This window comes from Solanum verrucosum, unplaced genomic scaffold (assembly GCF_900185275.1).
Source record: "Solanum verrucosum unplaced genomic scaffold, falcon-dt-bn FXZP01000066.1, whole genome shotgun sequence".
NCBI lineage: Eukaryota > Viridiplantae > Streptophyta > Magnoliopsida > Solanales > Solanaceae > Solanum > Solanum verrucosum.
Window position 1 is genome coordinate 419,080 of NW_026020117.1, and position 15,261 is coordinate 434,340.

The 15,261-nt window shown below is 31.9% G+C and overlaps 1 protein-coding gene across 2 annotated transcripts; it reads left to right on the top strand.

The window, feature by feature from the left end:
- The first annotated feature begins 7,433 nt into the window (after nt 1–7,433).
- Nucleotides 7,434–11,024, top strand: LOC125825696 (uncharacterized). 2 transcript variants are annotated; one of them, XM_049505010.1, is made up of 4 exons: nt 7,434–7,964; nt 8,685–9,116; nt 9,456–9,762; nt 10,371–11,024. In XM_049505010.1, the coding sequence occupies exons 1-4, from the start codon at nt 7,515–7,517 to the stop codon at nt 10,409–10,411; spliced, it is 1,230 nt and encodes a 409-aa protein (XP_049360967.1). In that variant the 5' UTR covers nt 7,434–7,514; the 3' UTR covers nt 10,412–11,024. The 2 variants fall into 2 exon arrangements, with proteins under 2 accessions (XP_049360967.1, XP_049360966.1); XM_049505009.1 differs by having other exon boundaries at nt 10,357–10,524.
- Nucleotides 11,025–15,261: the final 4,237 nt, after the last annotated feature.

A 15,261-nucleotide genomic window follows, 5' to 3' on the forward strand; every position in this document is an offset into this window, starting at 1 on the left:
AACAATGTGTTTTAATAATTTCTTTTCAAATGATAATATAGTTAATTCATTCGATCTCTCTTAAGAAATTATTGATCTTAAAGAAGATTTAATCAATTTTAATTTCGAAAAAACTTCTTTCGGCTGAGACAACGGTTACAGGAGTTGTTAACATTATTCTATAAGGAATATGTGTATATGAAAAAGAATCAAGTCTTTTTATTTGATTGAGTATTTTCATCAGATCATTATCTTCTACTTGTATTATTTCCCTTAACACTTTTAATTCAAAAAATAAATCTAAACCCTCAATATCAGAATAACTATTATTACGTGTTAAAGAAAGTTCAAGGTTAAGACAATATTTTTCAAATTCTCATCATCTAGTGATCTCAATAGTTAACCACTAAATAAGAAATCAAAAGTATTTCCATATGCTTCAATTGGTTCTAATCTATTTTGAAGTGAAAAAATAGTTTGATCTACTCTACATATATATAGCAATCAACTCTAAGAGATTCTTCAACGGACTTTGTGATTTCGCTATCCATATATTCATCAAATTATTTCTTACGAAATTCAGATTTATTTTCATCTCGTATGCAATTTTCTTAGTAGAAATCATAACACTCATAGTACATATAATTTTTTTTAAAATAACATATATAAGTAATTGTTTTTTTAAAAATGGGGCCCCCAAAATATATGGAGCCCAAAGCGATGACTTTAGTGACCTAGGGGTTAAGACGGCCCTGAGTAAATTATGATACATGTATCTAGTTATTTGTGCAAGACCTTTGATTTTACATTTTATTAGTATAAATAGAGATGCAATAGTTGATTCTAATCATCTCCAGTGGTCTTAAGTAGCCTATTTAAAACTTGAGCATTCTCTAAAGAAAGTATTTTCCTTCTGTATTTCCTATAAACAGTAGAGAAGTATACACTTCACAAACTTCCTCTTTCCAGTAGCAACAAATGGAGCCTAAATCAACAAAAAAAAAATATATATACCACAATGATGAGCTCGCGATGTAAAACAACTTCCGTTACACTTTTGAGTTGAGAAACCTAACACCCATGGATGATTTTGTGGTTTGGATTCTGATTTGTGTGGGTTTTTATTCAAGTTCTTCTAAAGAAAAAAACGAAGAAGAGGGATATATATAAGACTTAGGGGCTAGGGGAACCCACCTCAATGTGCTTGCTTATGCAGTCTCACAAAAATGCAATTATCTTTCTATTATAAAGTCATACGGATGAATGGTTTAGAGTGTTGGAAGCTAGACTTGTAGAACTTCGATTTGATAGGTTGTGGGAATTCTAACTCTTCATATATTGGTAGGAAACTGTTGGGATATGTGACCAAAATTTTTGAAAAATTTCTTAATGGGATTTACAACAACTTTTGCTAATTTTTATTTTGAAACTTGCTTGACTTCAACACTTAGCATACAACCTTCATAAAATTAAAATTCCTCTTAAAACATTCTTCCTAGCATATTAAATACTCTTAGTCTTACACAAAAGTACAAGTTATATCCAACGTTCGAACGAAGGGGGTGTTACAATGAAATAGCAAAGTAGTATAAATGAAGATCAATATCGAAAAAGAAAGATGCACAACTTCACTCCAGGGGCGGATTTACGTTGAACGAAGGGGATTCATCCGAACCCCCTTCGTCGAAAAATTACATTATGTATATAAGATTAATTTTTTAATATACGTGTATATATATACTATTGAACCCCCTGAACATACACCAAAGGCCTAGCTCAGTGGCGTTGGGGGTTCAGGAATTTGCTCTACTGCACGCGAGGTCGTGTGTTTGAATTCGGGCAGAGGCATTTTTTTTATCAGCTTATATTTTAGGCGTTTTAATTTTATTTTTAAAAAAAATAATGCAATAAGAAAATGATGTTTAGTTCCAAAAAATTAAAATGCTGATTGGGAATTTAGAATATATTAGTTTAATCCCTAATTATAAAGTCAAATATTAAAAAACCCTTTTCTTCTTGATTCGACCGTTTAATCCGACCCATTTATATCCGATTCGACTAGTTTATTTGTGGATATTATTTACGTGATTAATTTTTTTTTGAACCCCTTGACGAAAATCCTCCCTCCGCCAGTACTTCACTCTAATAAGAATATTATTTACTCTTCCATCTCACAGTAGCACTGTATCCATTATAGTAGACTAGTGATAAGAAAAGAAAAGGAGAGGTTAGAAAGCTATACAAGTAGAAGTTTTGACCATCACAGAGAGAACTGGAATCATCCAGGTTTGAGGAAAGCTCTCAAAGTTCATTGTGGAACAATATGTAATCAAGGTTCATTCAAAGGCATTAAAAAAATCTTTAGTAATTCGAGTAGACACTACATTGGTGATCCGAATCAGTATAAAAATACCGTGTCAATTGGTCTCATGTTCTGTTACTATCTTTTATAATTTATTATATATGTTTATTTATCTAACCCTTATATATGTCTAGGTATTAGCAATGCAATTATTTTAATGCGTGCATTAGCATGATAAAAGACCCAATTGCCCCTCAAAACTTTTTTTTATAATTTTTCCACCATAATAGTGGAGGGTATCTTTGTAAATTTTTTTTTTATGCAATGCATGCTATTTTTAATGCATCAAACTAAACAATACATAAAAATAATCTATTTATAATTAATGCAAGCATAACTAATATGTGCATTGCTAATACAAACATTACTAATACACTCTATTTAGCATCATTATTATACATTCAACCAAACGACCCTTTACTTTCTTTTATAATTTATTAAATCTCTTTTTATTCCTCTAACCTGCTGGGAAATCGACTTACACAAAACAACAATCGACTAATATTTTGACTTATTTTCAAATAAAATTCAATGCACCCCTCTTTATGTTATAAGTTCTATTATATATTTAGGCCATATCCTCCTTCTCCCACGGAAAAAAAAAAAGAGAGAAGAAAATAAGGATATTACTCCCTCTATTTTAAAAAGAATGACCTCCTTTTTTTTTTTAGTCTGTTTAAAAAAAATGATCTTTTTTTTTTATTCTTTTTAATTTCAGTTTTCCACGTGACATGTTTAAGGCGACAAGAATAAAGGGCAATTTTGTACATTTGACATAACTTTAATTTAAGACGATATAATTCAAAAGTCTTCTTTATTTTTTTTAATTTCATGTCAAATCAAACTACGTCACTCTTCTTGAAGGGTGGGAACACTATTTATAATAAGAGTCTAAAGCACACACTAGAACACAGTCAACATGGCTAATTCCTCAGCAGGGGTATTTTCGATATTTAGTAATTTGAATGCTTCAACAAGATTGTGCTAAATTGCTTTGTTAGACCATCTCCAATCGAATATTAAATTTTACACCAAATTCTTATTTGGTGTAAATTTTAGTGTTTTAGAGCTCCAATCAACACAAAATTTTACACAATTTTGATGTGTGAATAGTCTTTATTGAATATTTTAATATTAATTCATTATACAAAACTTTTAATTAAACATTTTATTAATTAAATCTCTTGTATATTAAATTATTTTTATGTAATATTTTTATACTATTAATTTTAGATATAAAAGTAAGCTTTTTTATAAATTAAATTTTTCTATATATGACTTTTTTAAAAATTAAATTGATGTTAATTCTACTATAAATTATAATTGGATATAACTACAATTAACCTTCACAAAAATTATCGATTTCAACAATTTCTAGCTCGACATAAAAATTAAAGGACAAAAAAACTCATTTTGAACTACGTAATGCATTAATAGAGCATTTATGGAACACTGTAGTGATCTTGAAAGTTGAATATTTATGTAGAATTTAAAATAATTTTTTGAAATTATGTAATGTTTATTTAATTGTATTTCGTCAATGACTTCACTTTTATTTGTATTATCCATTATTATGTATCATGTATAATATTTGCTAGCCATTTTTTATTATTTAAAAAAATAATAATATGAATTGTATGTGGTGAATGTTTTAGAAAGAATTCGTTTTATGAAATAAGAGAAGATAAATGAAATAAGAAATAATATTATAATAATAAAGAGAGAGAAAAATAATCCTTTTTGGTGTAAAATTTGATGCAGTGAGTTGGAGTTGATTTACACTAAAATAGTGATGATACCAAATTTGATGTAAAATTTGGTGTGTGGGTTGGAGATGCCCTAAGGTACCTATATGCTAATGGACAATAAAACCACTTCATTTTCAATTAATTACCTAAAGCATGTCGCTATTTTTTTTTTAAAAAATGGTGCATCCATTTGCATATTTTTTTATGTGGTATAGTAAAACCTCGCTAAATTAATATAGATGGACCTTGAAATATTATTATTTTATAGATATATTATTTAATCGATAAATTAATATTTATTAATTTAAATAGTGTTTCGACATCAGAATATTCGTTCGGGATGAAATCTCAGAGAATTTAAATGAACCCACTTGTGAAAACATCATTCATGAACTTGAGATCATGATTAATTGTCTCGGTTATCGCAATAAAATGAACGTTAATAACCTATTGGATGGGGTGAAAATAATACATGGTTAGAGATCTAGAGCTTAGAAGAAATTATGGATAACACACTACAAAAAAAATGTGAATTACATGGAGATTTTCCTAGGGATTAGTGTGAAAATCCGCAAAAAACTTATTTTCTTGCAAATTTTCATACTAATCTCCAGGAAAATCCCCATGTAATTCACACTTTTCTTGTAGTGTACATTGAAGAAAATATATTGATGATAAAGTTGAAGATAATACAATACAGTTGGAACTAATTACGCGTAAGGAAACACTTATCGCATTTAGAAATCTTCACAATTTTATGGTGCAATTCGAAAAGACAGCACCAAAACTTTTGGATGCAATAAGTAAAGTTAGAGATGTGCTTCAACTAGATTTAAATTTTAACAAAAAAAGAACACAATAGAATCATATTTCACTAAATTGTTTAAGATATATTTATACTTTTAAGAATTATTAATTTATAATATTAATGAGATCATATATTTATATAGGGTCTTTTGAAAAAAATATTATCTTATTATCTTATTGAAATGAGTGATTTTTTCTATTAGCCCAAGTCAGGACCAAAAAAAATATTATTTCATAGGGATTATTAATTAATCAAGTATTAATTTAGTGATTTGTTCTTGTATTTGTTTGGGGTATCTTATAAACTCGTAGGTCCCATTTAGAATTTCTAAAATAGTGTTTTTCCCTGTTTCAATTTGTTTGTCAAATTTTGACTAAGCACAACATTAAAAAAAAATTAAAAAGACTTTTAAATTTTGTAGTGCAAAATTAAAGATATATATAATATATCAAAATATTCTTCAATATTGTAATATTTAGACTGTGTGAAAACTTAAAATTAAGAAACTGATAAAAAATAGTATTTTATTTTGAATTTTAATTGATTCAAACTTTTTTCTAAATATCGAAAAATATTAATACTTCACTAATAATATTTTATCTACAAAATTATAATAAATTTATACTCCCTCCATTTTAAATTGATCGACTATATTGACTTGGCAATGATTTCACATTTAAAATTTCTGGACTGTTTAGAGATGATTTTGAGTTGATCTACATTGAATATGGTAATGTATATTTCATGTATAATTAAGGTAAATTTAACTTTTTGAGTTTATCATAATGTATAATCAAAGTATAACTCATGTATAAGTAAATTATATTGTTTAGTCTGTATATATTTTTTATGACTTTTGAGAAGATATAATAGATAGTCCGTATGTATTTTGTATGACTTTTGGCTATTTTTTAAATATAAATAAAACATAACTATATTTATTATATTTGTTATAAATGAATTACTTTATGTTGGGTTTAGCAAGGTATGAATGAGAAATAAAAAGAGAAAATGGAAAGAGGAAGAACCAATGAAAGTGGGGGAACCAATTTTGGAGGGAAAATGAAAAGTCATTGCAAAGTGCAAATGAAAAGTCATTTTTACCATATTGGTAGAAGAAAGGAAATTGTTGTCCTTATATTATGAAACACTTCCTTTTGTTCTTAAAGGGTTAAGAAGAAGGTGCCCCTCGCGCCGTCGTCGTCGCTCGACTTCGGCTTTGGCTTTGGTAAAGGCAAATGATTTGATTGATAATATTTTTGGAAAAAAATTATTTAATCAATCTTGTTAATTCATTTCCTTTCTCTTATAAATTAATTCAGAAGGATAGTTAAATAACATAATTAATTTGGCGCAACAGAATTTATTTGAAATTCATGTGTAACGGTAATAACGTTCTAAAGGGACCTGTTCCTTCCGAAAAGTCTTTATTTTTCCCAAAAGACACAACTTTCTGGAAAAAATGGGTCTGAACAGACGCATTCCTTGCTGGAAATGGCTATAAATAGAGATGTTTTTTTCCGTTTTTCAACACTGTAATTTTTTCCTCTCTGCATACATTTTCTTACATAATCAAATTGTCGATCGACTGAGTCTGTGTGTGCTCTTGTTGTTGTTCTTGCGTTCGCTGAAGTTATTGAAGTTTGAGGTACCGCTACTTCTTTAACAGGTTAATCTGTTTTATCTTGGGAGAAATTAATCTGCAACCTCGGATACAGTGGTTTCTGTAGACTCGGATTAAAATCATTCTGTCTATTTCATCTATTTTTTGTTTCTGTATTTTTGACTAACCTGAATACATGAGATAACACTTTATATATATATATTTGAAACTAATATGTAATTGTATATTGGAACCTTACCGACACGGGCTCCAATATCTAATACAAATTAGATAAGTTGAGTAACATATTTACTGAATAGCTGAAAACGAAAGTCTAATGAAATAGATGTAGACATTTGCAATTATTTTAGATGAAAAAGACATAAATTGAACCAAATATGTTGGGTTTAATTAGTAGGAGTAAAGAGGGCATTTAAGGGAGCAACCGGCATAATATTGCTAAAACAAAAGGTAGAAGAGGAATACTCCTCTGTTTCTATTTACTTATTAAATGTTTTCTGATTTTTTTTTTTTTTTACTTCTTATTTTTTACAAATTAAAAAGAATGATTTTCTTTTTTTTTGTTATACCTTTAATTTATAATATTGAGTTAATATCTTTAAAAAATGTAGCGAATAATTTCATCAATTAATAAGATTAAAATGATAAATTTATTACACTAATTTTTTATTTATTTTTAATATATATGTCAAAATTAAAATTTGAGAAGTAAAAAGGGACCGAGACACGGAGGGAATACTTGGTTGCCACCTAAATGGGATTCAAATTGATGTTTCCAAAGTAAGGTGATACTTTTTGGTGTACAAAACCAAGACTTTGCTTTTCCCTTACTGTAGCAAAAAATGAAGAGTGATGAATATATGTATGTATATTAAACAAATCCTTCTTACGTTACCTTTTGTCCAACACATCATTTGTTGCAATGATCTACTCTACCCTATTTGTTTGACTTCATTTCCTTCAATTTCTCATTGATTAATCCGAATTTGTTCAATGGATGAGACCCTCATAGTCCATGTACAAGAATCAGAATCCCAAGAACAGGAGCAAACTCCTCCCCTGCTCAAACCCCAAAAAAATGGAAATGGAAATCATGATGTTGATGATACTGATTTAGGTAAAACTCTTCAGAAGTTAGAATTATTTCTCACTTTGTTGGGTTTCAATCAGTCTTCAGTTTTAAGCTTTGTGCTGTCATGGATTTTCTTTTTGGTATTAGGGATTCTAGTTCCTATGGTTATGCTGGAGGTCTCTAATTGTCAAAATCCTCAAATTAAGAGTTTTGAGTTTGATATTTTAGTTTCTCAAGCTCTTCTAGCTGCTGCATCTTTGCTTTGCCTTTCACATAACCTTCGAAAGTACGGAATACGCAAGTTCCTCTTTGTCGATCGCTACAGCGGACATATCGAGCGATTCAGTAATCAATATCATAAGAAGATCTCTGTGAGTGCCAATCTTAATTTCTGTATGTCTGTGATACCATATTTCCTTACCATGTGCTTGTTTATGTGGATCTACTTTCAGTATATTATCCGGGAGCACTAATTTGTCATCTTTATAGATTGTTGGTGTTCCTTTAATGATTTTCACTCCGGGACATCCCTAGAAAAATAAAGGAATTTGAATGTGTGAATATTAGAAAACAAAAGGTAATAGTGAAGGAAAAGATCTTCAATCTGGAAAGTTTTGTGACTCATTCCTAGACACGATTGGGAATATGTATGGAGGGTTTAATGTTTAAAGGAGTGCACTAGCCCAGCTGAAATTGATGGTTTAGTAACGACATCCTCTGTCGTAAAATGTAGAGAAACAAACCTTTCTTATCTTCAAACAAACACCAAACTTAAGTGCTCTTATTTATGCAATTTGAGGGGCTACCTTGGATATTTGATTCAGAAAAGGGTGTAGTATTTACTGTATCATATTAAAGAGAATTGCATGCCCTGGATGATCATATTTCTGTATGCCTGATAAGGTACTGAAGGCAAAGTAAATTAATGAATAAAAGTGAAGTCAAACTAGGTAAGCTTACTAGCCTGGTCATCATCCTAAGCCGAAGTACTTAATAAACTAGGTTTCCGATTAAGACTTTTTTACTTTCATTAATAATATATTCCCACGTCTTATTTAGGACTTAAACATTTACCCTATTTTGTTTTGTAGGATTCTGTTCGCTTGCTATTATTGTGGGTGCTGCCATGTTTCCTTTTGAAGACTGCACGTGAAATAATTCGCATTTTATATGTGCAACACGAGTCATGGTGGCAATCGGCTGCCATTTCATTAGCTTTTGTTTCATCATGGACTTATATCACTGCAATTTTTTTGTCGGCTTGTGTTTTGTTCCACCTAGTCTGCAGCTTACAGATTATACACTTTGATGACTATGTGAAGTTCTTGGAAAGGGAGCCTGATTGTTTTGTTTTGATACAAGAGCATGTTCGCCTACGTTACTACCTCTCAAAAATTAGCCATAGATTTCGAATCTATCTTCTGCTGTTGTTCTTAATTGTCATTGTGAGCCATTTTATGACTCTTTTCCAGACAACTGGTTATACTGGGCTGATTACTTACATCAATGGTGGTGATTTTGCAGTAAGTTTTGACCGTCCTTTCTTTTAATAAACAAATGTAATCTGATTGTAGTTTTCAATTGATCCGAAATGCAATTATTTATCATGTATTGTGGTCATCACATTGGTTAATGTTGTTAATTCTCAATCTGTTCATACTTGTTTGAGAATTCCGGAAAATCTTTCCATAGCTGAGGTAATCAACCTTCCATTCGCATGTCCAATGTACTTCTTTATGTGCATTTTCATGTACTTTATTAGCTGTCATGATTCATTTTTTGTTGGAAGCGAGGCATTTGTCTAAAGCTCTACTTTCAAGGCTAATTTTTTTTTTTTTTTTTTATCATTCTTCCCTTTTCAGGTCTCCTCGATTGTTCAGGTTGTTGGGGTGATCCTTTGCTTGAATGCTGCGGCAAAAATATCCCACAGAGCCCAAGGTATTGGATCAATAGCGAGTAGGTGGCATGCTTTGGCTACATGCACTTCTGGTGAAGCGTCACAAATGAGAAACTCAACTAGCATGAGTTGCCTGGAAGCTGCCAATCGATCTAACTCATTCTATATGAACTTCTCAGAAAGTGATTTGGAGTCTGTAGATTTTGTAACCGAACCAACAAATACACAATTGGCTTCTTACATGTCCTCCTATCAAAAGAGGCAAGCCCTAGGTATGTAGTTGTTGACTTTGATAACACCTTAGTACTGAGACAAAGAACCAGGATTCCCTTTTGTCTATACATTTTTGCAAAAAGTTGAAGTGTTTAATTACTTAGTAGGTAAGGTCATAGATCACATGCAAGCTTCTGGAAATAAAAATTTTCACTTTTTGATGGAAATATGGGCTTCTCTACAAAAACAGAAGTTCTATAAATTGTGCAGTTGAATACATATTGTGTTTTTGCTGGTTAACATCATGCCAAAAAGAACTGACGTCTCTGGCACTTACTCAAATATTGGTCGTTACCCAAAAACTCTACTTCTTGATGCACTTACTAAAAAGATAGAAAAGAAAAAGGGTTCCCCTGCCTTTCAAGGTCTTAGCAACATGTGACACTTTATCTGATCAATCTAATGTATATGCTATCATTTCTTCTTCTTTTTTGTCGTCCTTTCTCCATGGAATGAAAACGGCCCAAATGAAGTGAAATTGATGCAACAACAACTACACCCTCAATCCCTGTTGTTGTGTGTTGTCTTGTCTTCATTCTGTGGCGTTTAATCTCATGCAAGTAAACTCACTTTATGTATAATTGGTTTAGCAGTGATGTATTTGCAGAACAATCCTGGAGGAATAACCATATTTGGATGGACAGTTGATAGAGGTCTCATCAATACAATCTTCTTCATTGAATTGACAGTGGTAACGTTCATTCTTGGAAAGACCATAGTTTTTACAGGTCAGTAGGTTCTCAGTGGTTTGCGAAGATACCTTTCAGATGATTATATTGGGTTTTCCTAAATGCTCTAGTAGCAAATGCTGACACCGTGATGTACCATTGAATGACACCTCAATCTATCGGCAAATGGAAGGGTCTCAACTGAATCATTGATTATTCATGAAATGTGTGTTCCATTGCTAAAAGCTTGACAGTCATTTCCACTGCAAACATAGCCGGTTCTAGGTGCTGTGTTGGCCGTTTCTTCATTTGGTTAGTTTCATCCTTATTGCTCTCTGAAGTTGTCCCCCTTTGTTGGGTTTGAAGAAAGGTGAGGTTGAGAAGTGTTGTAGCAAGTATGAAAAGGAGGGGAAGGATGCTTTTCTGCATTAAGGATGTAACTTGGCTGGCTGGCTCAAGCAAGAAAATTAGTGCCCAGGAAATATGAGTATAAACTGTCCTGATGTTTATAAATTATTTGTATATGTCTAGTATTAAAAGTCCTGTGATCTTGACATTTCATATAAATTATTTGTATATGTCTAGTATTAAAAGTCCTGTAATCTAGACATTTCATATCAATATATTTGTCAATCTTTTTATACTATTGAACATTTGATCAAGGAGCCATCAAGGCAGAGCAGACAGCAAAAAGGTACTCCCTCTATGCCATATTACCTGAAATTTTGTGGTCTTTTCATTGTTCAAAATAATTAAATTGTTTAAAGTTTAAGATGGCTATTTAATTTATTATTTTTTTCATATTTGCACTTTCCTTTAATGAAGTCTGAGGAGTATTTTTTAGGAGATAAATTTGTCCAACATAATCTTCCTTCAACAATGTAAAAGTTCAAGTAATCAACTAATCGAACTATCTAAGTATATATAATGTTGTTGTGACTATCACAAGAAAGGGTAAGTAACTAACAGCATTGATTGAAATGAAAATATACTGTGATCTGCTATACACGAGGAGTGTTTACATACTAAAGTTAACTATTTAATCTCATCACATTACTTTATATTACAAGAAATTAGGGACTTGGAAATTTGTCATGGTAGACTAGTGTGATTGATTGGACTGGTGTAATGAACAAGATTCTGTCCCTCTATACGCAATAACGCAAAGTGGGCAGATTGGAATAAATTTAGAGGGATCGGTAGACAATAAAATTTTGGGTCGAGAAAACAATAATCAAGAACAAAAAATTATGCAACAATCATTTTATTGATTTAAAATGCGAGTGTTACAATCTCTATGATTTCACTGAATTCGCTTTTTCGAATATAAATTCAAGAGCTCTTGAGCTTGTTCTTGAATCTTTGATGAACTTGGACTTTAACTTTATCTTGATCTTGACTTGAACTTTATCTTGATCTTGATCTTGACGTCTAGTTGAATTCAAAGGCTTCGAGCTTGATCTTGAATCCGGCGGTCCTGATCTTGATCGTTCTTGAACTTGAACTTTATCTTGATCTTTACTTCTAGTTGAATCCAAGGGCCTCGAGCTTGATCTTGAATATGGCGGTCTTGATCTTGATCGTTCTTGAACTTGAACTTTATCTTGATGTTGACTTGTAGTTGAATCCAAGGGCTTCGAGCTTGATATTGAATCCGATGGTCTTGATCTTGATCGTTCTTGAACTTGAACGCTTGAATTCTTCAATTCTTAAACTAGAACACTTGAATTCTTGAGTTCTTGAATTCTTGAACTCTTGAGTTCTTGAATTCTTAAACTTGTAGCTTGTAGAGAATTTTGTGGCTTTTAATCCACGAGTTTTCTCTAGCTTTTTGTTAGAATTCTTGGTTCTCTTTTCTGAATTATGAGGGGCCTATTTATAGTTTTAAAATAGAGTTTTGATTGAAGCAGGATTCCCTTCGGCCAATCAGATTTAAGTGACATGACATATGAGCTTTATGGAGCGGGCTTTAATTAAATCCATATTTATTGGATTTAAATAATTAACTCAATTATATTAATCCATAATATTTATTTGAACTAATATATTCAAGAATTTAATATAATCCAAATCATTTAATAAATTTATATGTAAATAAATTTTAAGTAATTACAAATGCCCCCTTCTTCAAGTCTTGTCGAGATATTTTATCTTTCAAAGACTAGGCTTGAAAATTTGAAGACTTCAACTTGCAAACTTGAAGAATTTGCAGACTTCAACTTGCAGACTTGAAGAATTTGAAGACTTCAACTTACATACTTGGAGATTTTGAAAACTTCATCTTGAAACAACTTTTATTCATAGGGGTTTGCCCCCATCGAGTCACCACCATTTGGTGCAAGTCTGAAGTTTGATGGAGGATAACTCATAGCTTAAACTTTCATATGACAAATCAAGTGGGAACAAGTGGTTTTTTGACACTCATGTAACTGAACTTATGATATATTCTAAGCGCCTATGTAACTCAGTGAATAGGATCAACTCACAACGTAGTTCTAGGGGATTGAGTGATTTTTTTGTGTGTATCTTACACAGTTTATACTCTTACGAGCCAGGAGTGACATGCAGTTTAGGCTCGTACCTTAAGGAGCATTTCTACTTGAATATTTAACTCTAATTTGAAGAGTTTTGTGACATAAGCTCATGTTTTAAGGAGCATTTCAGCTTGAAGATTTAAGTGGCATACAGTTTAAGCTCGTGTTTCAAGGAGCATTTCAACTTGAAGATTTAACTCAAATTTGAAGAGTTTTGTGACATACACTTTAAGCTCGTGTTTCAATGAGCATTTCAACTTGAAGATTTAACTCAAATTTGAAGAGCTTTGTAATATACAGTTTAGACTCGTGTGTCTAGGAGAATTATAACTTGAAGATTTAGCTCAAACGATGAGGAGCATTGTAACTTGCAGTTTAAGCTCATGCGTTAAAGAGCGTCTAGATATACATTGACTCTTCAAAGTCATCTTCGGATGCAGACTTGCCCCCACTTTGGAGTTCTTCTATATCTTCATCTTCATGAGGTCCATAGACAGGAGATTGTTGATCTTCTCTTAAATTCATGCTTAATTACATGTCATGTGAACGAGTTGCCAACTCTTCGAATGTATTGGAATTTAATCCTTGCAAAATGTAGCGAAGACCCCAATTCATATCTTGGATGCACATTTCAATGCTAGAAGTTTCATTAAGGCGATCTTTGCAGTTGAGGCTCAGACTTCTCCAGCGATTGATAAAGTCAACAACTAGCTCATCTTCACCTTGACAAGCCTTTGTCAGTTCAATCATACTAACGACATGTCTTGTGCTATATAAACGATTAAGGAACTCTTGTTCTAACCGCTCCCAACTATCTATAGAATTAGGTTCAAGATCTGTGTACCAATTAAAGGCATTTTCTCTTAGAGATCAAACGAATTCTTTAACAAAATAATCACCATACGTCCCAGCATCATTGCAAGTCTTGATAAAGTGCGCTATATGTTGTTTGGGATTTCCTTTGCCGTCAAATTGTTGAAGCTTAGGAGGTTGATAACCCTTAGGCATTTTCAAGTTATCAATCTTTTGTGTGTATGACTTTACATATGTGAGAGAATATTTGGATGAAGACTCACATTTGTCTTCGATAGCCTCTATGATAAAGTCCTTCAATTGATCAATTGGAATCAAACCTTCGGCGGAGATATGGATTTCTTTGATCTTTGTTTGCTTTACACAAGAATCTCCTCCGTCTTGAACTTTAGGAAGCTTTAGAGGTGCTTGACTCAATCTTCTCTCAATCATGTTATTCATCTTATTTGTTAGCTTGGAAAGTTTAGCATCTTGTTTGTGTGCACACTTTGTCAGGCCTTCAATTGCTTTAGTTAGGTTGCTAGTTGTTCTTCTATAGTGGAAGACATTTTGATATTCTGTGATGCTTGAAAAGTTGAGATGAGAGGTAGAGATTGTCCCACTGGGTATGCCAGAATTCGTAGACAATAAAATTTCGCGTCGAGAAAACAATGATCAAGAACGAAAAATTATGCAACAATGGTTTTATTGATTCAAAATGTGAGTGTAACAATCTCTACGATTCCTCTGAATTCGCCTTTTCGAATATAAATTCAAAGGCTCTTGAGCTTGTTCTTGAATATTTGATGAACTTGAACTTTAACTTTATCTTGATCTTGACTTGAACTTTATCTTGATCTTGACTTCTAGTTGAATTCAAAGGCTTCGAGCTTGATCTTGAATCCGACGGTCTTGATCTTGATCGTTCTTGATCTTGACTTCTAGTTGAATCCAAGGGCTTCGAGCTTGATCTTGAATCTGGTGGTCTTGATCTTGATTGTTCTTGAACTTGAACTTTATCTTGATCTTGACTTCTAGTTGAATCCAAGGGCTTCGAGCTTGATCTTGAATTCGACGGTCTTGATCTTGATCGTTCTTGAACTTGAACTTTATCTTGATCTTGGCTTCTAGTTAAATCCAAGGGCTTCGAGCTTGATCTTGAATCTGGCGGTCTTGATCTTAATCGTTCTTGAACTTGAACTTGAACTTTATCTTAATCTTGACTTCTAGTTGAATCCAAGGGCTTCGAGCTTGATCTTGAATTCGGTGGTCTTGATCTTGATCGTTCTTGAACTTGAACGCTTGAATTCTTCAATTCTTAAACTTGAACACTTGAATTCTTGAGTTCTTGAATTCTTAAACTTGTAGCTTGTATAGAATTTTGTGGCTTTTAATCCACGAGTTTTCTCTAGCTTTTTGTTAGAATTCTTGATTCTCTTTTCTGAATTATGAGGGGCCTATTTATAGTTTTAAAATAGAGGAGCTTTGATTGAAGCAGGATTCC

Coding starts and splice junctions, on each gene's coding strand:
- LOC125825696 (XM_049505009.1), top strand. CDS start 7,515: ATGGATGAGACCCTCATAGTCCATGTACAAGAATCAGAATCCCAAGAA. Junction 7,965..8,684: donor AATATCATAAGAAGATCTCT/GTGAGTGCCAAT, acceptor TTTGTTTTGTAG/GATTCTGTTCGCTTGCTATT. Junction 9,117..9,455: donor TCAATGGTGGTGATTTTGCA/GTAAGTTTTGAC, acceptor TTCCCTTTTCAG/GTCTCCTCGATTGTTCAGGT.